This window comes from Haemaphysalis longicornis, unplaced genomic scaffold (assembly GCF_048455015.1).
Source record: "Haemaphysalis longicornis isolate Haplotype H1 unplaced genomic scaffold, Haemaphysalis longicornis Haplotype H1 scaffold_1, whole genome shotgun sequence".
In the NCBI taxonomy this organism is placed as follows: domain Eukaryota; kingdom Metazoa; phylum Arthropoda; class Arachnida; order Ixodida; family Ixodidae; genus Haemaphysalis; species Haemaphysalis longicornis.
In genome coordinates this window covers 55,160,275-55,184,747 of record NW_027526203.1, presented here as the reverse complement: position 1 = coordinate 55,184,747, position 24,473 = coordinate 55,160,275, and the positions used below count along the sequence as shown (strand labels likewise).

At 47.4% G+C, this 24,473-nt stretch overlaps 1 protein-coding gene across 1 annotated transcript in view; it reads left to right on the top strand.

Moving 5' to 3' along the window:
- The first annotated feature begins 21,942 nt into the window (after window positions 1–21,942).
- Window positions 21,943–24,473, top strand: part of LOC144171635 (pumilio homolog 2-like) — a 16,694-nt gene continuing 14,163 nt past the window's right edge. The window contains exons 1-4 of the mRNA XM_077700988.1: window positions 21,943–21,981; window positions 22,928–23,436; window positions 23,499–23,745; window positions 24,346–24,404. Of these exons, the coding sequence (XP_077557114.1) occupies window positions 21,943–21,981; window positions 22,928–23,436; window positions 23,499–23,745; window positions 24,346–24,404 (854 nt within the window). The remainder of the gene's footprint in view (window positions 21,982–22,927; window positions 23,437–23,498; window positions 23,746–24,345; window positions 24,405–24,473) is intronic.

Sequence of the window (24,473 nt, the reverse complement as noted above, 5' to 3'; positions counted from 1 at the left end):
GAACAAAGTGAATGTACTATGCATATGAAATTTTGGTCAAAGTACCCACTTTAGGGCTCATACCCCCCCCCCCCCCCAACTTTCGTCGGATACTGCATACTTCGGCTACAGCGGACGTTTTTTTCCGGATTCAGAGGGTCCGTTGTAACGGGCGTAGACTTATTGCTTTCACGTTACAAAAAGTTTCGTTTCACTGAACTGTAGTCGTATAGGGGGATATTAATGTGAATATAAAAATTTCTGGGAATTAGGGGTAATGGAGCGTCAGGCCTTGTAGGCTAAATACATTCGGTGCAGATTTAAAATCTTTCAGACGCCTGCTACAGCACAACCAACGCTTTATCGGATTCGAAATTGAGGGTTTTTAAAGGGACACTGAAGTGAATTTGTCAAGCTCCCGTTTTTGCTTGCACTGTGTAGACTGGCTCAAATTAGCACACTTTTCATTGTTTATCCGGTTGACAAATCGGTAATTATTTTACAAAGCGCGAAAGAAGAAAAACTACCATGCGCGGTTTGCGGCGGCCGCACAAACTAAGCTGTGACGTTGGGAGGAGGGGGCGTCGTGATTGGCGATGCCCAAGGTTAGCAATCAAACAAGTTTCGGTTTTGGTCTGTAAAACAACATGTTTGACATTCGATGGCGTCGTTGGATGGGCATTCTCAATATCCCAGTTATCGTAGTACCGCGCTTCTGCCATGTTGTCAACTGTAAAATGCATAAGATAAGCCTTCCAGGACGGCTTGGAATCGTAGCATTCACTATCTGAGGCCTACGCAGTGCATGAACGCCCTCCGCGTCCCCGCAGATGCTCAAATGCATGCGCTTTTCCAACATATTTGGAGCTTGCCTCGCTCATGCCTGTATCGTAAAAAGCGTGTTCACACCAGGCCAAGGGTCTGTTGATTCTGGCCTGTGCCCACTGCCCGCAAGCAGTCGGTGCTTATGGCAACAGCACGCCAACGAGAACTCGCTAGCGCGGCAGTGCCAGCCTGCGCGAGTTCTGTGGACTAGTTCGTGGAGCAATGAACGTTGCGGCCCAAAATAAGGTGAAGTCAGTATAGAAAACATCGGCGAAAAACAAAAAAGTTAATTAAAAAAAAAAGCATGTACCCGCGGCGATTCGAACTTGTGACTGGCAAAACAGTTGCGATGACATACCTAGCACCCCAGACGACTAGGCCACCGGGAGCCGCTGGCGCAATGGAAAAGATAAGGTGTATAATGTATAACCAGTTTACACTTTTATTTAGTTTTAGTATTTCAAGCAGCTTAGGTGACTATTTGTTGTATTGCGCTCGTGAAGTAAGCGTCCCCCGAGTTTCCACAATAGCTCACGTCTAGCAATTGCATTTTGTAGACGGGAAAGCGTTCGCAGATGCGTAGTCGTGCTGCTGACCGGTCTGCTTGTTTGCCCAACGCACAAAAGTGCTTCCCGCACACTAGTTTTACGCTGTACGGTAAAAATATAACTTGTTTTATTTCCTTGGTACCTATATTGACTTCGCTCACTCTTCTCCGCCTTCAAGAGGCCTTATATTTTCCTACTGGCGTACCAGTCAGCGAAGCGTCGCATGTGCGCTTGTGCAGCGCTTGTGTGAAGTGACCTTGACTTGGAGCTATATACAGTGTACAAACTAACGAAGTAAATAAAGGCGCATTCTTCCATTCTCAAACGTGTTGTGGCTTAGTTTCAACTGATCGAACGAATTGCGACGACCCGTCGGCGGCCGGCGGACTAACCGGTGGGCCGACTGACTCGGTCGCGGAAGGTCGGCGAGCCGTGCAGTAGCGCAGCCAATTGTCAGCTCCTCTCCTGCTGACGTCATACGAAAACGCCACAGAAAATGGGCGAGCGTAAAGAGAGGAGGACAGCATTTTCGAATTGATTTTTCTACTAAATAAATTCGCGTAAACGCGCACAGAGTGGTCGAAACAGGGCCCAGAGACTCCGGACTACAGTTTGCGCTCGTAATCCCGCATTGTTTACAAATCACTTCAGTGTCCCTTTAAGCGGATGACTCATTCAAGGGACCGCGTTGTCCTGCCGATATCATACAGTGTCGAAATTCTTACGTCTGTGGAACTCGGGATCTATTTTTGTAGTTTTTGTGTTTCTGGTTCCAGATGCCAGAGCTTTTCAGCAGCGATCTGCACATGCGCGGGCTGCCGGTCCACCATTTTTGGCAGTAGCCTCGGGCGAAATAAACCAAAGCGCGCCCCCACAGCTTGCTGCTTGGGGAGCAGCGGGTATGCTTCCTAGGGCTGCACGTCTTTATTTCCTCTTTTCGGGCAGTTCGCAGAGTTTGTACGTGCACACAAAAAGGCTTTCAAAGGAAAGGGGAAAAAATGTTTGAGGTTAACCACGCTGCGAGAGCACTTCGCTACCAGTGAGGGAGAAAGGAAAACGAAAAAAAAGGGAAGAAAAAGGGGTGCTTCGGTCACTGCACATTTGTCACGCGAGCGTGTGCCTGATACTGTGACGTTAATGTGAAAGGCACGGGTGACGTTGGGTGCGGGAGGGATTGCAGGACCAGGGTATTTTGTGCACCGGCTCCCCGAAAGCCAAAAATTTCTTGGGGCGTGCCTTACTGCCAGTTTAGGTTCGCCGTGGCAGCTGCTAAAACGACCGGTACTGGAAAGCGGTCCATTGCAATTTTGCAATTAAGAAAAGAAATTCTGCCTTCTTAACAAAGCGGTCCACCAATCCGGCATTGATAACGTCGGGTGGTAATGCATTCCACGCTTCAATGCATAACAAAAAAAATTCTTGAATGTATTTTTACGCGTGCTAAATGGCCTTATATGTTTTTTTATGACTGGTACTTGTGGAGTGCCGATGTGGAAGTTGGATGCAAGCACAACGACGTGACGACAAGGTTAGAATTCGTGCTCGAATGCGCTGTTAAGTTACACTGTCGTGTCTAGAATATTTATTGTAAATAAAAACGCTGCTGAGCACGAGGACAGGGTTCGCTTCTCGGCCTTGGCGGCCACTTTTCTGGTGGAGACGAAAAGCAAAAACGCCGGTGTGTACGAGATTTCGGCGCACGTTAAAGATCCCCATGTGGTCAAAATTATTCCGGAGCGTACGGCGCACCTCATCGCCTGCGTTGTGTCGGCGCGTTAAACACTACAGTCAATCAACCAGAGTAAATAAAACGAGATGCCTTATTCTGATTTTTTTCTAATTTGTGTACAAGATATTGTTGATGTGGCTTCCAAACTATACTGCCAAACTCGAGGACGGGTTTTAGAAGCGTTTTATATGCTGTTAATTTGATGTGAGGCTGTGCTGCCGGCAATTTTCTGCGGATGAAGCACAATTGTGCGAATGTATGGGCATCCTATTTCAACATATGCGTTAAAGTTAGGCCTAAATATTTTATGGAATTTGGTCGCGACACTTTGGAGCCATTCAAAATGTAGGTAAATTCTTAGGTTGACCTTTTGTTGTAATTTTAAACTTCCAGGTGTCACACCAACGAGATACTACAGAGAAAAGAATTTATTGTTATTATTCCCAGGTATCACGCACGATTGAATAAACAACGCAATCCTCACCAAACAGTCGAACGGTAACTATAGTGTCTCTAGATACGGCTGCAGAGTATCGCCACTCTTTTCTCCTATTGCTCCATACCACCGCCATGATCATTGCTCAGTTCGCATCACGTGACATTTGTTTACACGTAGACGGGTCATGGGCGCCGCCATTTTGTTGCTTATGCGTTTTATGTCGGTCAACTGTGGTATTCTCAGCTTGTCAGCCCTGCTCTGCGGCTGCACGCGACTGGACTCGTTCCGAACGCGAATCTTAAATATAATGCGCTTAGCAGCATTGCAGCTGCATAAGTGTGTCCCAAGATGCGGTGTTGCTGTGTCTTTGGCGGTGTTGTTTGCAAATGACCTAGCCAAGGTTTGCAGTGAGGCGGCACTTTGGCAACACTTGTGAACACCAAAATGGCTGCCTTTTCTCACTTGCGTGCCTCAGTGATGGTACTCTGTAATTTATCGACGGACACTAGGTAACTCCATCTCCAACGCAGTAAGCAACGGCATTAAACATACCAGAAAAAGTAAGGGGCCCAAGACGGAAACCTGTGGGACCCCTGAAAAAACGTCAAGACGGTCAGATCCCGATTTGTTGATGGCCACATACTGACTGCGTTTGAATAAATAGGCTGTTTCCCACAGTATTATTCGATAATTTATGCTAACTGACCTCAGTTTTTCAAAATTCGCAGTGCCGTACATGGTCAAAGGCTTTAGTGAAGTCAGTAAATATTGTATCAACCTGGAGACTGGAATCTGTTGCTGATGCAAAATCATGAGTCATTTCAAGAGGCTGAGTCACCAGGGACAAACCCTTGCAAAAGCCGTGTTGTTTTGGGTATAGCAGATTGTTTTCTTCTAAGTAATATATTATTTTGATTTGTTGAGAATGTGTTCCACCAATGTGCAGCAACAACTTGTTAGTGAGATTGGCCTGCGTGCAATTTGTTGCCGCCTTTATGGATGGGAATGATGTTTGCGCAAAACCAATCTTCGGGCAGGGTGGCAGTCCTGTGGGACGTAAAGATTGCATACAAGAATGGACCTAGCTGTTCAGAATAGTGTCTAAAGAAAGCACTTGATATATTATCAGGACAGGGACTTCTTCGACGTCAATTTGCAAAATCAAGTTTCAAATGCCCGACTTCTTTATGTCTATCCCCGGAATTGCTGAGGGAGACATTGTCGGCGGTGCTACGACGACAGTAACACATGTAAAAACAATTGGAAATACTCATTGCAGAGGTTTGAAATTCATTTTGCTTCGTTTAGAACGGCACCTGCTACTTCCAGTGTGGTGATGGGGTTAACTGGCTTATACAAATAACGGGAAAACTTCTGTCGCTGATTTATCGTAAAACTTGCAAGCGTTACTGAAAAGAAATTATCTCTGGCTTTTTATTTGGGTCTTTAATATTCATGCGAGGTGACTTTTGTCTTGTAAATAATTTCTCTTGTACTCGAAACTTTCTTTTAATATCCATGATAGAACATGTAATCCAATGCATTTTCCGCGATGTAGGATTCCATTTAGTAGGAATGAAGTTGGCTTCGCAAAGCTTCATTGCTTGTTTGATCTTCAACCATAGCTAATGAAACCTCTACAGCCACCTTGTGCTGTTGCACGAGTGTTCCTTTCTGAGTACAGCAGCAAACCCTTCGTCCTTCTTCATTAATTGAAAACCATCCTTTGTGTGTATGCGTGTGTGTGTGGGCATGTGCACATGTTTGTTTGTTTGTTCGTTCCATGTGAACTTTCTCTCTTGAGCTACTGGACATATTTAGCTTTGCTATGCATGAAATTGTAGCTTATAAATTTCTCTTTCAAACACACAATAGCAGTTTTGTGAAAGGTGTACCTAATTATTGACAGTTTATTGGTCATCGAAAAAAAATGTGCAAGAAAGTATAGATACACGAAACGTTTTTAGAAACGTTCCTAAGCTGTGATTCAATATATACATCAACACTGCACACGAAGTTCTAGATTTTTGCGGGCGCCCCAACCTAACGGCCCTGACGGCTCTGCCGCTCCGCGAAGCAGCTGGGGAGTCAGTCGGTCTATCTAAAATATGCATCCAAGCATGCTTGTTTGTGTTTTCACACCAAATCTTTATCACTGCACTAGTAAAACCAAGAAGAAAAAAATTAGCGCTCTTGAGAAGCAGCGTCCGTCACTCTGCAGCGCTAATTTTACACAAGCGCCAGGCTATCTTGAAGGTGGTAAGGTGATACGGCGCAGTGCGTTTGGCAAAATGTCCCTGCCGAACATTGTCCAGACACTACACGTGAAAGTAATACCGCAGTTCTCAGATATTAGGCATGTTTTGTTTATAAATACAGCATGAAGTCAAGAATGAACCTTCCCTGGCAGCACCTGTTGAAGGGTCTTCATAAGAACTAAAATCTGAAGAATCCACATGATCACTGCTGCTGTGGTAAAAAAATCAGCAGCAGCAGTGACCGAAGTCCATGAATCTGCTGTCCACCTTTGCAGATCGTGCAGTGAAACAGGACGCCATTTTCGCCAAATTCGCCGTTATATTTAGTTCAAATTTCACTCTCGATGCCGTCTACCCACACGAAATGTAAACAAATCGCAATGAAACTAAAAAAAGGGGTTTCTAATGAACACGCCAGGTGGTGTCAGTTATCCGAATAGCGCCATTTTTAGTTTTTGTGAGAGGTTTGAAAATCGTTCACCCGTGAATGATGGCCTATGGCACAGTCGCAAGATAGTTAAGGGACCATTCAATTACAGAAGTGAAAACGGCAGATGTGTAGCAAAAATATAAAAACCAACAGTGAAAGGAGAGAAGAGCACTCAGATGAAATACTTGTGATGTACTGTAATTCAGCCAGGCTGTGTGCAACTTCTCTCACCGTTGGTAAATCCATAAAGAATCGCTGAGCATTGATATTGTGCAAGTCAAGCCTTAGCCATGCTCTCTCTCTCTCTTTGGCTTTGTATTTTTGTTTCCAGTTTCTCTGCACAGTTCGTCGTTGTGTCATCAATGGAGTTGGGTGGTCTTGTCCTTTTTTCCCCCTCTGTGCCTTTGTAATGCAATGGCTGTGTTGCGATTTCAGGCAGACTGTTGTGCTTTGCAAAGCCAAAACGAGAGCTGAGGCTGGGGTCTGCGCTGCTTTAATTTTGCCAATGAAAGGCATGGCGAGCATGGCGTTTTGCACTCTAGCTGCTAGTCTTGTTTTGAGGACGAGGTCGTTTTTTCCCGTCGACCCCCAGATCCCGGCGTCGACCAAGAAGCTGTGGTCCCTGGAGGAGCCGGGCCCCAAGCTCGAGGACAGCAAGGGCCCGTTCCTTGCCGACCAGTGGCTGGACCCCACCTGGAGCACGGGACAAGGCCACGGCCCGGGCGAGGGGGCCTGCTCATCAGAGCACGCCGTGTCGCAGCCCATCATGGTGCAGCAGCGGCGCAGCGGCTCCTACCCGGGCAGCGGCGACCAGGGGGGCACCTCGATGTTCTCACCCCGCTCCTCCGAGACCTCGGGCCTGGGCGTCACGGTGGTGGAGTACGTGCTTGGTAGCTCACCCACCATCAAGGACCTGGACGTCGGCCGCATGCACCATGTCGGGGGGGGCCGCATGCACCACCACCAGCACCAGGCGAAAAGCGATCCGGACAAAGTCAAGAAGGGCAAGGAGGGCAAGCTCAAAGACGCGGACGGCAGGACTGCGGTGATGCAGGCCAACGGCATCATGCACAACTCAATTGACGACGACAAGGTCGACAAGTGAGTCTCTCGTCGTGATTGGGGGCAGTCGGTGTGGAGGGTGACGGTGGGTGTTCTTCCAGCAGCGTGGTGGTGTACCGGGGTGGCAGCAGGCAGGCGTCCCCGAGCGACGACAGCAAGGTGGACAAGATGTCCGACGCCCCTCTGGAGGCCCTGGTCATGGGGCCGGGGGGAGCGGGGGTAGGGGGACGCCCCTTGGAGGCACACTTCGAGCACCACCCCATGGACCCCCTGGGGCCCTTCGACTACCCACGCCACGGCCTGCTGCCCACCTCCATGGAGTCGCCGGACATTCAAGACTACACACAGGTACCCTGGGGAGGAAGCGAGAATCGAGAGCCACTTAATCAGTGAATGTGGTGACAGTGGGAGATCAGGTGGATGCGAATGAAAGAGGACAGCGGAGTTATTGGATAAAGAGGGGATTCATTTCCATTGGTGCTAGGCAAGTGGCTCTGTGCTTTTCCAATGCATTGTGGCACTGCCTAGCAATGGAGCTGAGCTCTACTCTGTATTGCTGGCTTGCCATTTTTTTGTTTAGGAAGCCTTGGAATCGCAGCTTTTTGAGAAAAGGGACATGTAGTACGGTCACCCTAAAAGCTGCTCTTCCCTTCTTTTATCAATGTGACTTGGAACTTCAGGCTGGCAGCAAATGTTTGAATGTAGCTCACCCCTGATAACATTGAGGTTAAGTTTTGGTTTCTTACACGTCTTCATTTGATGTGCTAGGGGGAAACTAGTACTTCACTTGCCTAAATGCAAAACAAATGCCACCATCAAATTGTGTAGAAATAAGATGCATTTACACTTCCATTGGCCGTTGTTTCTGCTAAGCACATTTTCACTGCCGTGAGGGGAAGGCGCTGCACAAACAGGCCATATTTTGTTGCCTGCTTCTTCTGTGCAGAGATTCACTGCCATCGAGCAGCAAAAAGGGTACAAGCCTTTGCAGAAGGAAAGCGTCTGGTGGGCAAGTTGCGGCCGCTATATACAAGCGCTCCTCTTTTTCCTGTCCCGTCCTTGCAGCTGTACCTGCAGCAGCAGCAGCAACAGCAGCAGTGCGGCCACCACGGGGGGCCCGTGACGCTAGTGCCCGGCGCCCAGTACTCTCTGGGCCAGGGGCAGCAGCAGGGGGGCACGCTGAGCGTCCCTCCCCCGGGAGCACCCACCCCCTCTCCCTTTGCACCCCCGTCAACCAGGACCCCTACAGACCCCCACCCCATCCACTGGGCATCGTCACAGGTGGGTGGTGGGAGGCCAAGAGGAACAACGGGCGCTCACCTTGTGGTCCTAGCTGGCTGTGGTGTTCAGGTCCTCACTTGCAGCGGTGGCTCAGTCGCTAAGTCATGCTGCTGAGCCCAAGGGCACGGCTTCTATCCTGGCTGCAGTGCCTGCTTTTTAGAAGGAGCCGAAAAGTGGAAACGCCCGTGTATCAACATTTTGGCGCACCTTAAAGGTCCCCATGCGGTCAAAATTAATCCGGAGCCCTACCCTACGGAGTGCCTCAAAGCGCAGGCCTATCTTTGGCACATTAAACACCACAATCAATCAATCAAGGTAGTGGTGTTCTTGTCCACTGCGGGGCGGTATGTTATTGGGACACTGAAGTGATTTTTAAACAATGCGGGATTAGCCAATTGTAGCCCGAAGTCCCTAGACCATGTTTTGACCACTCTGGGTGCATTTACGCGAATTTATTTTGTAGAAAAATCAATTCGAAAATCCAGTCCTCCTCTCTGCATCCGCACCAATTTTCTGAAATGTTTTTGTCTGACGTCAGGCGATGACTTGGCTTGACTGCGATACTGCACGGCTCACCGACCTTCTGACAGAGTCATTCAGCCCAGCGTTTAGTCCGCTGGCCATCAACGGGTTGTCGCAATTTCTTCGCTCAGTTGAAACTAAGCCATGACACGTTTGTGAATGAAAGAATGAGCCTTTCTTTAGATTGTTAGTGTGTGCACTGTATCAAGCTCCAGCAGAACACGACCCCATCTGACCGTTCTGCAAAAAGACTGAAGGCACTCTGCCGCACATACTGGCAGAGTGCACTCAGCTCAAGCATCCCCTACCTTCCTTATCCCCCCACTTGAGCGATGGGAGATCTTGATGTCCAGCCCTGACCTGTCGATGCAGCAAGAGCTCGCGTCCAGGGGCCAGGAGCTATTGGACTCGTATGGGACTCGTGAATAGGGTTCCACCCCTTCTGACGCCTGCGAGCATCACCTGAAATGGGCTCAGTAAAAGTTGTTCCTCGTCCTCCTCCTCTAAGTCCAGGTCGCTCCACGCAAGCACACATGCGACGCTTTGCTGACTGTCTTGGGAAAAAGCGCAAAAAAAACGACTACACGTAGAAAAGAACACAGGACGGCGCGCTACTAGCAACTGATTTTTATTTGGAAAGAACAGGCATTTGTAATGTGAAAAAGCGCAACCTCATCAATGTTCTCGCACGAGTACATAAAAACAAAAAAAAAATATATACAAAGAGACAGAAAAACATTGTAAAAACAGAACGTGTTATGCAACATGGTCACTTCACGTGCGGTTTCGAAAATTCCAGTTCCGCATTCTGCAGTCTCAGTGAAGGCTGACTAACGCACACGGAACCCTCCCAGCTGATAGGGTACGCTTCAATTATCTCTCTTTGGATTCTTCCCTTGTGTCTGTACATGACTGACGTCTTATCAAAGAGAGACCTGCACCCATCCTTTTCGCACTCCTTACAGTGCACTGCTAAGTGCGTGTAAGGTGTGCCCTTCAAAGAGCTGTTGTGCTCACGTATTCGGATGTTGAGGCACCGACCGGTCTGCCCGATGTAGGCCTTCTCGCAAGCCAGCGGGAGACGATAGACAACAGAGTGTGCGCAAGGCAATACTGTCCTGTGTTCTTTTCTATGTGTAGTCGTTTTTCGCGCTTTTTCCCAAGATGTATCACCAACTCGCCCAACTTTCAATTGTGTTTCGCTGATTGGTACGCTAGTAGAAAAATCTAAGGCCATTTGAAGGCGGCAGAAGAGTCAGCTAGGTAAATGCTTGTATCAGAATCACCTGACAATTCCTCAGACACTATTTCTAGATGATCGACAATGCATTCGTCATTTGCCCTGTTATACTGCTTGATTGGAACCCTTAAGAGATTATTGTTGCGGCTGGAATTCTGATTTTGGTTACCAAATGTAAGTAAAAGCATTTGGCGATAATAAATTATTTCTTCTACACTTACTTCAGGAATTTTCCTTTTTTTCCTTTCCAATTGGCTGCACATGTTATTTTTCCCTGGGCTCCTTGCCTCCTCGCCACATCCGCACGAACAGAAGAATGCTTCTGCACATGGAGGAAAGAAAAGCTTAGGAGAGGCCCTGACGTCACACCCAGCGCAGCCGGAAACGCCATTTCTGTAAGTCGAATGGCGGACCATTGGCCCTCCATGCCATTGGCGGACTCTTTTTGCCTTCTCTCTCGGTGCACCTTCTCCGCCTCCTCCGTCCTGTATCGCCTCTCTTGTCGTCTGCATCTGCCAGCGCCGAGCCGGCGGAAATCAGCTGACAGGCAGGTAGAAGGCCGTTTTGCAGCGCGTGACCGTGAACCTAAACGCGCGGTTACACTGTTACACGTCTTCAGTGTGGCCGCAGCAGGTTTGCGAAGCGGCTCGCTCTAACAATGCCGCAATGCTCGGTGCCAGGCTGCAAGTCGCGATCGGTACCCAAGGAATTTGGCGTCACTTTCCACCGGTTAGTGCATCATTCCGCTGAAAAGTATTGCTGCACATTGGTGTGCATTCATCCTTTGTTTGCAATCGCCGCCGTTTATAGGTTCCCAAGCGATGGAGAACGCCGCAAACAGTGGGCGAACGCCGTGCGGCTACCGGACTGGAAAGTGCCCAAGTTTGCGTTGCAGTTTCACTGGCAATCCCATAGACGACTAGTCAATTAAACGGCCGTTCTATATATATAGGTAAGCAGTACTGCATGCAGGTTTCACGCTAAAAAATTGTGGAATGTTTTTACCGTTGTTCGCGTGCCTTCGATAGAATTTTTTGCGAAGGAGGAGGAGGAGGAGGAGGCAAAACGTTTTATTGAGTAAAAAAATGAGAGGGTGGGTGGCGTCAATAAACTTTTTTTCGCCAAGTTTCAACTTGTCTCAGTGTCAATAAATTCAAGGTGATATCAGTTGAAAACGTTCATACCCTAACCTCGCAGTATGAAGCGTTGAAAAGCGAAATCCAGAGCGAGACCACAAAAAGATCCAGATTCCAGATCCAGCACTCTAACAGTCAACAGACGGACACCTACTAAGGTAATAGGACGATGGAATTATATCAACTGGGAATCTACCTTGTAACAGTTGCAAAGGCGCTGCCGCGCATTGCCGGCCTAGCAAACTATATATTGCAGCGGCGATAACCAAAAAATTGAGTTGCGAATCGTTCGGTTGCAAGTCGCCTACGTACTGCACACCGTGTATCACTTCCCGAAAATCTACCTGACGGGTGTCCGCGCGTACGACGGGACGGCGCGTTCACGATATCTGCACTTCAATAGGCGCGTCGTGATCGCGACCGGAGCAAAAGCTTGACGCGGTACAAGGTGCACTTGCAAGTAGAAATTAAATGACATATTCACATCGGCGCAGCTGTCGCAACTCGCAGCATCCTTTTCGAGTTCCGCAAGACCACAGCGCAGCAAAGCGAAGCAGCTATCTTCGCAATCGGACGACAAGGCAGGCGCTGCCTTTCCTCCATGACTGGCGAACGGCGGGCGGGCTGTTGCTAGGACGCCGTTGCTAAGCGACTTACAATGGCCGCCGAAAACACGTGACTTCCTCCACACTTTTGCCAATGCGCGGGGATAGCTGGGGGCCTCTCCTAAGCTTTTTTTTCCTCCATGCTTCTGCAGCTCCGCTGTTAAAAAGTAGTAGCAAGCAGTCGGCATACCCGCTTTGTATGTCTAAAGGTAAATGCCTAGATCTAGCTGTGGTGAACCAGGCCAATGATTTATCATCAGAAACTTTTGGCGAGTATTGTAACGTAATTGTGTCGTCCTGCTGGTTGTGACCGTGTTATTAAATGAGTGTGCAACGCTCATGCGATAAGCAAGCCTTACCAGAGCCGCTAATGCTGCGGAGGCACGTGTATGTGAAGATATCACGGAAGAGTTGCAGAGGACATTTCGCTTCTTGAGATCTATGACGCGATAGCATTTTATTGGCACCTAGGAAGCGTTTTGGAACCGAGTTATTACTGCATTTAAGGTTTGCGCTTCACGAGCACTGAGTCACCAAAGAGAGAAAGACTAGGAGCAGGGGCTTTAGGGGTGAAGCCTCGTAGGGGTTGGGGCTGTTGGCGTCTCCTGTCGTCATTTTAATCTTCATCTCATGTAGCCACAGAACTAAAACCCCGGGAAACTCGTTTAAGCCTCACGCTAGAACGTAACGTGTACTGAAAAAACAGTGGGTCACTCGTTTACGCCTCGCGCTAGAGAGCTTCATGCTTTTAAGACAAGAGGTATACAGCAAAGCTGTATACCTCTAGCCCCCAACGGTCTCATCTCTGTTGGCAAAAATGCCAAGGTGCCAAGAATACACTTATACAGTGCATGCTTCGCCCCTCACCAGGTTTCACGTTTGTGGAGATGGCCCAGGATTTTTAATCACCTCATCCGACGAGAGACAGAGGCCCTCTGCGGTTATGCGGCTTAAAGGAGCCATGAAGACAAAACACAAGTTTGGTTCATTCGAAAGATTGCCTCGTTAGAATGTTATTGACACCACTTCTCCCACACACTGCTCAAACAAGCTATATACAGTTAAACCTCGATGTAACAAAGTCGGTAAAATTTGTAATTTACTTCGTTACATTGAAATTTCGCTGCATTGAAATGCGCGGTTATAATGAAGTGTTCATCCCGTGAAGCGTTTAATGAAAAAGAAACCGTGCCGCGCATACACGGCCGGCGCACTGTTTCTGTTTCTGTCGATGCTTAATCGTCTACGCGGGCATCAGCGTGAACAGCATGTGGAGCGTTTTCTTCCCGCAAAAACGCGCCCCGCAAGCCACAGGCGCCTAGCCAGCCGGCATCCCTGAGCGCTTCGAAGCTCCTGCCATAGGGTGCGCACCTCCCCATTGGCGAAACCATGGCGAAACTGGTCAGGCTCCTCCCACTCCCGCGTGCAGCGCGAGTCACTTCTCGCCGCCGGCGCGCAATCGTGGACGCCGGTGTGAAAAAAACGCCCTAGCAAGGCCAGTGGCATTCCTGGCTAACCTTGCACCCGGGGCCCCAGCAAATTTGTCACCCCCCTCTCATACAAAAGGTCAGCAATATTCAGAACAGATCAGCACAATTGCCACTATTTTATTTGATATTACAGTAATTTTCTTTATTTTATTTATTTTATTTCCTTTATTTTATTTTATTTACTTTATTTTTCTGCAATTTTCTAAATTAAGTTTACCCACTTATTTTGTATTGTTAAAATTAGGGTTGAAATAACCACAAAAGGCGTATCTTTTTTTGCATAGAAATGAACAATAACTTTGCAGGTTTTATTTGAAGCGAGGGCTTTCGTATACGAGAGTTCGATACAGTTAACCACGATGCAGAACTTTTGGGGATATTTTGGCGAAAATGAAGGAAGAGTGGTGCTAAAGTAAGCATGCTTTGCTTCTTTTAATGTGTTTTTTTCATGAGTACTCATTTTTTTTTCTTTGAAGGATTCAGGCTTGTGGATTACCTGAATATTTTCGCTAACAGAAAAGCCGTTTGTTTTGTTTTTAGAGGGCTAATTATTGCATTAAACCAATGCGAACTACGGTTTAATAAAATGATCTTTTCTGGAATATACAAGAACTGCTTTAAACATGTACTAGTTTTCGTCGACCAAACGATTCTCAAAAATTTTCAAACATTTATTTATGAATGGGTTGTCATTGGAGCAAAAGTGGCTTTTCCATAGTCGCAAATTCTTTTTGGTTTGTAGGACGAATGATGAGAAGGCACATTCAGCGGGACAAAGGCAATACAAACAATACAGAGATCGGTAATGTCAGGCATGTGGCTAATATCTGAAACAATGTCTGGGACACTTAGTATTAGGTCAATCATACAGATTAATATGTCCTGTTTAGCTGGGTAGTCGCTTGTGTTAAGTAAAAGTAGGCGCATAATGATTGGAAAGTAGAGGATTAATCCGATAGCGTTGTCACAGTCGTAGAGGATTTCGAGGTAATGTGGGGGAAATTAAAACTGGCAAAAACAAACACGGCACAATTAGGAAATTTTGGAATAAAATACATATAGCGTGTCGAGCAAGTCATTAGAAAATCCCATGTTAGCGGACGGTGTAAAATAGCAGTAAAAAATATTCTTCTGATAGCCTGCAATTATGCTAAAGGAAACAAGATCGAGCTTTGTAAAAAGATTCATTTAGAGACATTCAAAGATCTTGGCAACATCATTTAGAACGCTACCTGAATGTCTCTTCTCATTTTTTAAGTTGGACAATGCGTACAATTATTTTAACTCTTTTGACGTACTAAGATGTTTTTTGACATCGTGAAAACTGAAGCGTGGCTGTTTTGTTTTGCCTTCACTTCAGTTATTAGCAAACAAAAATATTTGGTGGTCATGGTTGGTCTTCGTTGGAGTGGAAACTTGTGGAACACTAGTGGAGCATTACTAGGGTCTATGCTCGTTACAGCGGATCCGGCAACAACGGACTTTCGGTTATAACAAACCATTTCTCTAGGTTTGTCTCGTCCCCATGCATTTTAAAGGAGTCCACTCCGCTCATAACGGACCCGGTTAGAGCAGACTATCGGCTACAACAGACTAAATTTTAGGCGAAAATTCTTTCGATGAATGTTTATAGCGGACTTCCGCGGGGCCGGCACCCGATATCGTCTTTCTTTGTTTATTTTGGCAAGAAAACTGTTATGTCTGGCAACATTGATGGCAGCCGGGTCTTCGGCGCAGCCAAGCCAAGCCAGTGCCATTGGCTTTTTTTTTTTTTTTGTGCGACCAGCGGCATGAGCGGCAGGGTAACTGATTTCACTGTAGGATAAATTACGCCCAATTAACGCTGTCGAACATGGGGAAAAACAGGCCGACATTTCCAGAAGTACAGGCCTGTCTAAGCAGACGGTCCGCTCTACCGTCAAGGACAAGGCCGCTGTTGATAAATGCAACTCCGATGAGATTGAAAACAGGGCTATCTCTGAAGTCGTGCACCCGGAGGCGAGTTTGCCCTCGTCGTTTTTTTTGTAATAAAGAACTCGGGTTCAGTGAAGTTCGGTCTTTATTATTCCCCTGCATGCATCGTTACCGTTCAGTTCGGTGAAAAAGGTAAGAAATGCCTCAAGTAGGAGGGTTGGTTCCCATCCATTGTGTGCAATCTTCCGGTAACCGGGCGCAGTCCAACTGGTCTAACTTTCGATTTCACCGCTGTCCGTCATCAGATTATTTCATAACAGCTGTTTCAATGACCAGACTAAAATCGTTAAAAATGTGGAAGCTGCCTTGGGGGAACGTCAGGCAGCAATCCGATGTGTTTGACGAACGGTTTCGGGAAAACCTGCCTCGTCGTCAAGAGATTTAAAAAAGCCTAGCTAATTCTGATGGCCACGACTGATGTTTTATGGCTGGTTAGTAACTGCGCCTAGTTATATTCTTGCTTTATTTGCTCAGCTTATCATGCGTCTTCACAAGCTTGACCGCATGCGCTAGGCCTTTTCCAAGTGCCGCCATGCTAAGCTTTGGGAACGGTGTTTACGCGATTCTTTGCCCTCGCGCGAACACTGTGCAGAGGTGCTGCAGGCATGTAGAAATAACAAAGTGAATGTACTATGCATATGAAATTTTGGTCAAAGTACCCACTTTAGGGCTCATACCCCCCCCCCCCCCCAACTTTCGTCGGATACTGCATACTTCGGCTACAGCGGACGTTTTTTTCCGGATTCAGAGGGTCCGTTGTAACGGGCGTAGACTTATTGCTTTTACGTTACAAAAAGTTTCGTTTCACTGAACTGTAGTCGTATAGGGGGATATTAACGTGAATATAAAAATTTCTGGGAATGAGGGGTAATGGAGCGTCAGGCCTTGTAGCCTAAATACATTCGGTGCAGATTTAAAATCTTTCAGACGCCTGCTACAGCACAAACAACGCTTTATCGGATTCGAAATTGAGGGTTTTTAAAGGGACAATGAAGGGAATTTGTCAAGCTCCCGTTTTTGCTTGCACTGTGTAGACTGGCTCAAATTAGCACTCTTTTCATCGTTTATCCGGTTGACAAATCAGTAATTATTTTACAAAGCGCGAAAGAAGAAAAACTACCATGCGCGGTTTGCGGCGGCCGCACAAACTAAGCTGTGACGTTGGGAGGAGGGGGCGTCGTGATTGGGCGATGCCCAAGGTTAGCAATCAAACAAGTTTCGGTTTTGGTCTGTAAAACAACATGTTTGACATTCGATGGCGTCGTTGGATGGGCATTCTCAATATCCCAGTTATCGTAGTACCGCGCTTCTGCCATGTTGTCAGCTGTAAAATGCATAAGATAAGCCTCCCAGGACGGCTTGGAATCGTAGCATTCACTATCTGAGGCCTACGCAGTGCATGAACGCCCTCCGCGTCCCCGCAGACGCTCAAATGGATGCGCTTTTCCTCCATATGTGAAGCTTGCCTCTCTCATGCCTGTATCGCAAAAAGCGTGTTCACACCAGGCCAAGGGTCTGTTGATTCTGGCCTGTGCCCACTGCCCGCAAGCAGTCGGTGCTTATGGCAACAGCACGCCAACGAGAACTCGCTAGCGCGGCAGTGCCAGCCTGCGCGAGTTCTGTGGACTAGTTCGTGGAGCAATGAACGTTGCGGCCCAAAAAAAGGTGAACTCAGTATAGAAAACATCGGCGAAAAACAAAAAAGTTAACTAAAAAAAGCATGTACCCGCGGCGATTCGTACTTGTGACTGGCAAAACAGTTGCGATGACATACCTAGCACCCCAGACGACTATGCCACAGGGAGCCGCTGGCGGCAATGGAAAAGATAAGGTGTATAATGTATAACCAGTTTACACTTTTATTTAGTTTTAGTATTTCAAGCAGCTTAGGTGACTATTTGTTGTATTGCGCTCGTGAAGTAAGCGTCCCCCGAGTTTCCACAATACCTCACGTCTAGCAATTGCATTTTGTAGACGGGAAAGCGCTCGCAGATGCGTAGTCGTGCTGCTGACCGCTCTGCTTGTTTGCCCAGCGCACAAAAGTGCTTCCCGCACCCTAGTTTTACGCTGTACGGTAAAAATATAACTTGTTTTATTTCCTTGGTACCTATATTGACTTCGCTCACTCTTCTCCCCCTTCAAGAGGCCTTATATTTTCCTACTGGCCTACCAGTCAGCGAAGCGTCGCATGTGCGCTTGTGCAGCGCTTGTGTGAAGCGACCTTGACTTGGAGCTAGATACGGTGTACAAACTAACGAAGTAAATAAAGGCGCATTCTTCCATTCTCAAACGTGTTGTGGCTTAGTTTCAACTGATCGAACGAATTGCGACGACCCGTCGGCGGCCGGCGGACTAACCGGTGGGCCGACTGACTCGGTCGCGGAAGGTCGGCGAGCCGTGCAGTAGCGCAGCCAATTGTCAGCTCCTCTCCTGCTGACGTCATACGAAAACGCCACAGAAAATGGGCGAGCGTAAAGAGAGGAGGACAGCATTTTCGAATTGATTTTTCTACTAAATAAATTCGCGTAAACGCGCACAGAGTGGTCGAAACAGGGCCCAGAGACTCCGGACTACAGTTTGCGCTCGTAATCCCGCATTGTTTACAAATCACTTCAGTGTCCCTTTAAGCGGATGACTCATTCAAGGGACCGCGTTGTCCTGCCGATATCATACAGTGTCGAAATTCTTACGTCTGTGGAACTCGGGATCTATTTTTGTAGTTTTTGTGTTTCTGGTTCCAGATGCCAGAGCTTTTCAGCAGCGATCTGCACATGCGCGGGCTGCCGGTCCACCATTTTTGGCAGTAGCCTCGGGCGAAATAAACCAAAGCGCGCCCCCACAGCTTGCTGCTTGGGGAGCAGCGGGTATGCTTCCTAGGGCTGCACGTCTTTATTTCCTCTTTTCGGGCAGTTCGCAGAGTTTGTACGTGCACACAAAAAGGCTTTCAAAGGAAAGGGGAAAAAATGTTTGAGGTTAACCACGCTGCGAGAGCACTTCGCTACCAGTGAGGGAGAAAGGAAAACGAAAAAAAAGGGAAGAAAAAGGGGTGCTTCGGTCACTGCACATTTGTCACGCGAGCGTGTGCCTGATACTGTGACGTTAATGTGAAAGGCACGGGTGACGTTGGGTGCGGGAGGGATTGCAGGACCAGGGTATTTTGTGCACCGGCTCCCCGAAAGCCAAAAATTTCTTGGGGCGTGCCTTACTGCCAGTTTAGGTTCGCCGTGGCAGCTGCTAAAACGACCGGTACTGGAAAGCGGTCCATTGCAATTTTGCAATTAAGAAAAGAAATTCTGCCTTCTTAACAAAGCGGTCCACCAATCCGGCATTGATAACGTCGGGTGGTAATGCATTCCACGCTTCAATGCATAACAAAAAAAATTCTTGAATGTATTTTTACGCGTGCTAAATGGCCTTATATGTTTTTTTATGACTGGTACTTGTGGAGTGCCGATGTGGAAGTTGGATGCAAGCACAACGACGTGACGACAAGGTTAGAATTCGTGCTCGAATGCGCTGTTAAGTTACACTGTCGTGTCTAGAATATTTATTGTAAATAAAAACGCTGCTGAGCACGAGGACAGGGTTCGCTTCTCGGCCTTGGCGGCCACTTTTCTGGTGGAGACGAAAAGCAAAAACGCCGGTGTGTACGAGATTTCGGCGCACGTTAAAGATCCCCATGTGGTCAAAATTATTCCGGAGCGTACGGCGCACCTCATCGCCTGCGTTGTGTCGGCGCGTTAAACACTACAGTCAATCAACCAGAGTAAATAAAACGAGATGCCTTATTCTGATTTTTTTCTAATTTGTGTACAAGATATTGTTGATGTGGCTTCCAAACTATACTGCCAAACTCGAGGACGGGTTTTAGAAGCGTTTTATATGCTGTTAATTTGATGTGAGGCTGTGCTGCCGGCAATTTTCTGCGGATGAAGCACAATTGTGCGAATGTATGGGCATCCTATTTCAACATATGCGTTAAAGTTAGGCCTAAATATTTTATGGAATTTGGTCGCGACACTTTGGAGCCATTCAAAATGTAGGTAAATTCTTAGGTTGACCTTTTGTTGTAATTTTAAACTTCCAGGTGTCACACCAACGAGATACTACAGAGAAAAGAATTTATTGTTATTATTCCCAGGTATCACGCACGATTGAATAAACAACGCAATCCTCACCAAACAGTCGAACGGTAACTATAGTGTCTCTAGATACGGCTGCAGAGTATCGCCACTCTTTTCTCCTATTGCTCCATACCACCGCCATGATCATTGCTCAGTTCGCATCACGTGACATTTGTTTACACGTAGACGGGTCATGGGCGCCGCCATTTTGTTGCTTATGCGTTTTATGTCGGTCAACTGTGGTATTCTCAGCTTGTCAGCCCTGCTCTGCGGCTGCACGCGACTGGACTCGTTCCGAACGCGAATCTTAAATATAATGCGCTTAGCAGCATTGCAGCTGCATAAGTGTGTCCCAAGATGCGGTGTTGCTGTGTCTTTGGCGGTGTTGTTTGCAAATGACCTAGCCAAGGTTTGCAGTGAGGCGGCACTTTGGCAACACTTGTGAACACCAAAATGGCTGCCTTTTCTCACTTGCGTGCCTCAGTGATGGTACTCTGTAATTTATCGACGGACACTAGGTAACTCCATCTCCAACGCAGTAAGCAACGGCATTAAACATACCAGAAAAAGTAAGGGGCCCAAGACGGAAACCTGTGGGACCCCTGAAAAAACGTCAAGACGGTCAGATCCCGATTTGTTGATGGCCACATACTGACTGCGTTTGAATAAATAGGCTGTTTCCCACAGTATTATTCGATAATTTATGCTAACTGACCTCAGTTTTTCAAAATTCGCAGTGCCGTACATGGTCAAAGGCTTTAGTGAAGTCAGTAAATATTGTATCAACCTGGAGACTGGAATCTGTTGCTGATGCAAAATCATGAGTCATTTCAAGAGGCTGAGTCACCAGGGACAAACCCTTGCAAAAGCCGTGTTGTTTTGGGTATAGCAGATTGTTTTCTTCTAAGTAATATATTATTTTGATTTGTTGAGAATGTGTTCCACCAATGTGCAGCAACAACTTGTTAGTGAGATTGGCCTGCGTGCAATTTGTTGCCGCCTTTATGGATGGGAATGATGTTTGCGCCAAACCAATCTTCGGGCAGGGTGGCAGTCCTGTGGGACGTAAAGATTGCATACAAGAATGGACCTAGCTGTTCAGAATAGTGTCTAAAGAAAGCACTTGATATATTATCAGGACAGGGACTTCTTCGACGTCAATTTGCAAAATCAAGTTTCAAATGCCCGACTTCTTTATGTCTATCCCCGGCATTGCTGAGGGAGACATTGTCGGCGGTGCTACGACGACAGTAACACATGTAAAAACAATTGGAAATACTCATTGCAGAGGTTTGAAATTGATTTTGCTTCGTTTAGAACGGCACCTGCTACTTCCAGTGTGGTGATGGGGTCAACTGGCTTATACAAATAACGGGAAAACTTCTGTCGCTGATTTATCGTAAAACTTGCAAGCGTTACTGAAAAGAAATTATCTCTGGCTTTTTATTTGGGTCTTTAATATTCATGCGAGGTGACTTTTGTCTTGTAAATAATTTCTCTTGTACTCGAAACTTTCTTTTAATATCCATGATAGAACATGTAATCCAATGCATTTTCCGCGATGTAGGATTCCATTTAGTAGGAATGAAGTTGGCTTCGCAAAGCTTCATTGCTTGTTTGATCTTCAACCATAACTAATGAAACCTCTACAGCCACCTTGTGCTGTTGCACGAGTGTTCCTTTCTGAGTACAGCAGCAAACCCTTCGTCCTTCTTCATTAATTGAAAACCATCCTTTGTGTGTATGCGTGTGTGTGTGGGCATGTGCACATGTTTGTTTGTTTGTTCGTTCCATGTGAACTTTCTCTCTTGAGCTACTGGACATATTTAGCTTTGCTATGGATGAAATTGTAGCTAATAAATTTCTCTTTCAAACACACAATAGCAGTTTTGTGAAAGGTGTACCTAATTATTGACAGTTTATTGGTCATCGAAAAAAAATGTGCAAGAACGTATAGATACACGAAACGTTTTTAGAAACGTTCCTAAGCTGTGATTCAATATATACATCAACACTGCACACGAAGTTCTAGATTTTTGCGGGCGCCCCAACCAAACGGCTCTGACGGCTCTGCCGCTCCGCGAAGCCACTTGAGAGTCAGTCGGTCTATCTAAAATATGCATCCAAGCATGCTTGTTTGTGTTTTCACACCAAATCTTTATCACTGCACTAGTAAAACCAAGAAGAAAAAAATTAGCGCTCTTGAGAAGCAGCGTGCGTCACTCTGCAGCGCTAATTTTACACAAGCGCCAGGCTATCTTGAAGGTGGTAAGGTGATACGGCGCAGTGCGTTTGGCAAAATGTCCCTGCCGAACATTGTCCAGACACTACACATGAAAGTAATACCTCAGTTCTCAGATATTATGCATGTTTTGTTTATAAATACAGCATGAAGTCAAGAATGAACCTTCCCTGGCAGCACCTGTTGAAGGGTCTTCATAAGAACTAAAATCTGAAGAATCCACATGATCACTGCTGCTGTGGTAAAAAAATCAGCAGCAGCAGTGACCGAAGTCCATGAATCTGCTGTCCACCTTTGCAGATCGTGCAGTGAAACAGGACGCCATTTTCGCCAAATTCGCCGTTATATTTAGTTCAAATTTCACTCTCGATGCCGTCTACCCACACGAAATGTAAACAAATCGCAATGAAACTAAAAAAAGGGGTTTCTAATGAACACGCCAGGTGGTGTCAGTTATCCGAATAGCGCCATTTTTAGTTTTTGTGAGAGGTTTGAAAATCGTTCACCCGTGAATGATGGCCTATGGCACAGTCGCAAGATAGTTAAGGGACCATTCAACTACAGAAGTGAAAATGGCAGATGTGTAGCAAAAAACGAAAACCAACAGTGAAAGGAGAGAAGAGCACTCAGATGAAATACTTGTGATGTATTGTAATTCAGCCAGGCTGTGTGCAACTTCTCTCACCGTTGGTAAATCCATAAAGAATCGCTGAGCATTGATATTGTGCAAGTCAAGCCTTAGCCATGCTCTCTCTCTCTTTGGCTTTGTATTTTTGTTTCCAGTTTCTCTGCACAGGTCGTCGTGTCATCAATGGAGTTGGGTGGTCTTGTCCTTTTTTTCCCCCTCTGTGCCTTTGTAATGCAATGGCTGTGTTGCGATTTCAGGCAGACTGTTGTGCTTTGCAAAGCCAAAACGAGAGCTGAGGCTGGGGTCTGCGCTGCTTGAATTTTGCCAATGAAAGGCATGGCGAGCATGGCGTTTTGCACTCTAGCTGCTAGTCTTGTTTTGAGGACGAGGTCGTTTTTTTCCCGTCGACCCCCAGATCCCAGCGTCGACCAAGAAGCTGTGGTCCCTGGAGGAGCCGGGCACCAAGCTCGAGGACAGCAAGGGCCCGTTCCTGGCCGACCTGTGGCGGGACCCCACCTGGAGCACGGGCCAAGGCCACGGCCCGGGCGAGGGGGCCTGCTCATCAGAGCACGCCGTGTCGCAGCCCATCATGGTGCAGCAGCGGCGCAGCGGCTCCTACCCGGGCAGCGGAGACCAGGGGGGCACCTCGATGTTCTCACCCCGCTCCTCCGAGACCTCGGGCCTGGGCGTCAAGGTGGTGGAGTACGTGCTGGGCAGCTCACCCACCATCAAGGACCTGGACGTCGGCCGCATGCACCATGTCGGGGGGGGCCGCATGCACCACCACCAGCACCAGGCGAAAAGCGATCCGGACAAAGTCAAGAAGGGCAAGGAGGGCAAGCTCAAAGACGCGGACGGCAGGACTGCGGTGATGCAGGCCAACGGCATCATGCACAACTCAATTGACGACGACAAGGTCGACAAGTGAGTTTCTCGTCGTGATTGGGGGCAGTCGGTGTGGAGGGTGACGGTGGGTGTTCTTCCAGCAGCGTGGTGGTGTACCGGGGTGGCAGCAGGCAGGCGTCCCCGAGCGACGACAGCAATGTGGACAAGATGTCCGACGCCCCTCTGGAGGCCCTGGTCATGGGGCCGGGGGGAGCGGGGGTAGGGGGACGCCCCCTGGAGGCACACTTCGAGCATCACCCCATGGACCCCCTGGGGCCCTTCGACTACCCACGCCACGGCCTGCTGCCCACCTCCATGGAGTCGCCGGGCATTCAAGACTACACACAGGTACCCTGGGGAGGAAGCGAGAATCGAGAGCCACTTAATCAGTGAATGTGGTGACAGTGGGAGATCAGGTTGATACGAATGAAAGAGGACAGCGGAGTTATTAGATAAAGAGGGGATTCATTTCCATTGGTGCTAGGCAAGTGGCTCTGTGCTTTTCCAATGCATTCTGGCACTGCCTAGCAATGGAGCTGAGCTCTACTCTGTATTGCTGGCTTGCCATTTTTTTTTGTTTAGGAAGCCTTGGAATCGCAGCTTTTTGAGAAAAGGGACATGTAGTGCGGTCACCCTAAAAGCTGCTCTTTCCTTCTGTTATCAATGTGACTTGGAACTTCAGGCTGGCAGCAAATGTTTGAATGTAGCTCACCCCTGATAACATTGAGGTTAAGTTTTGGTTTCTTACACGTCTTCATTTGATGTGCTAGGGAGAAACTAGTACTTCACTTGCCTAAATGCAAAACAAATGCCACCATCAAATTGTGTAGAAACAAGATGCATTTACACTTTCATTGGCCGTTGTTTCTGCTAAGCACATTTTCACTGCCGTGAGGGGAAGGCGCTGCACAAACAGGCCATATTTTGTTGCCTGCTTCTTCTGTGCAGATATTCACTGCCATCGAGCAGCAAAAAGGGTACAAGCCTTTGCAGAAGGAAAGCGTCTGGTGGGCAAGTTGCGGCCGCTATATACAAGCGCTCCTCTTTTTCCTGTCCCGTCGTTGCAGCTGTACCTG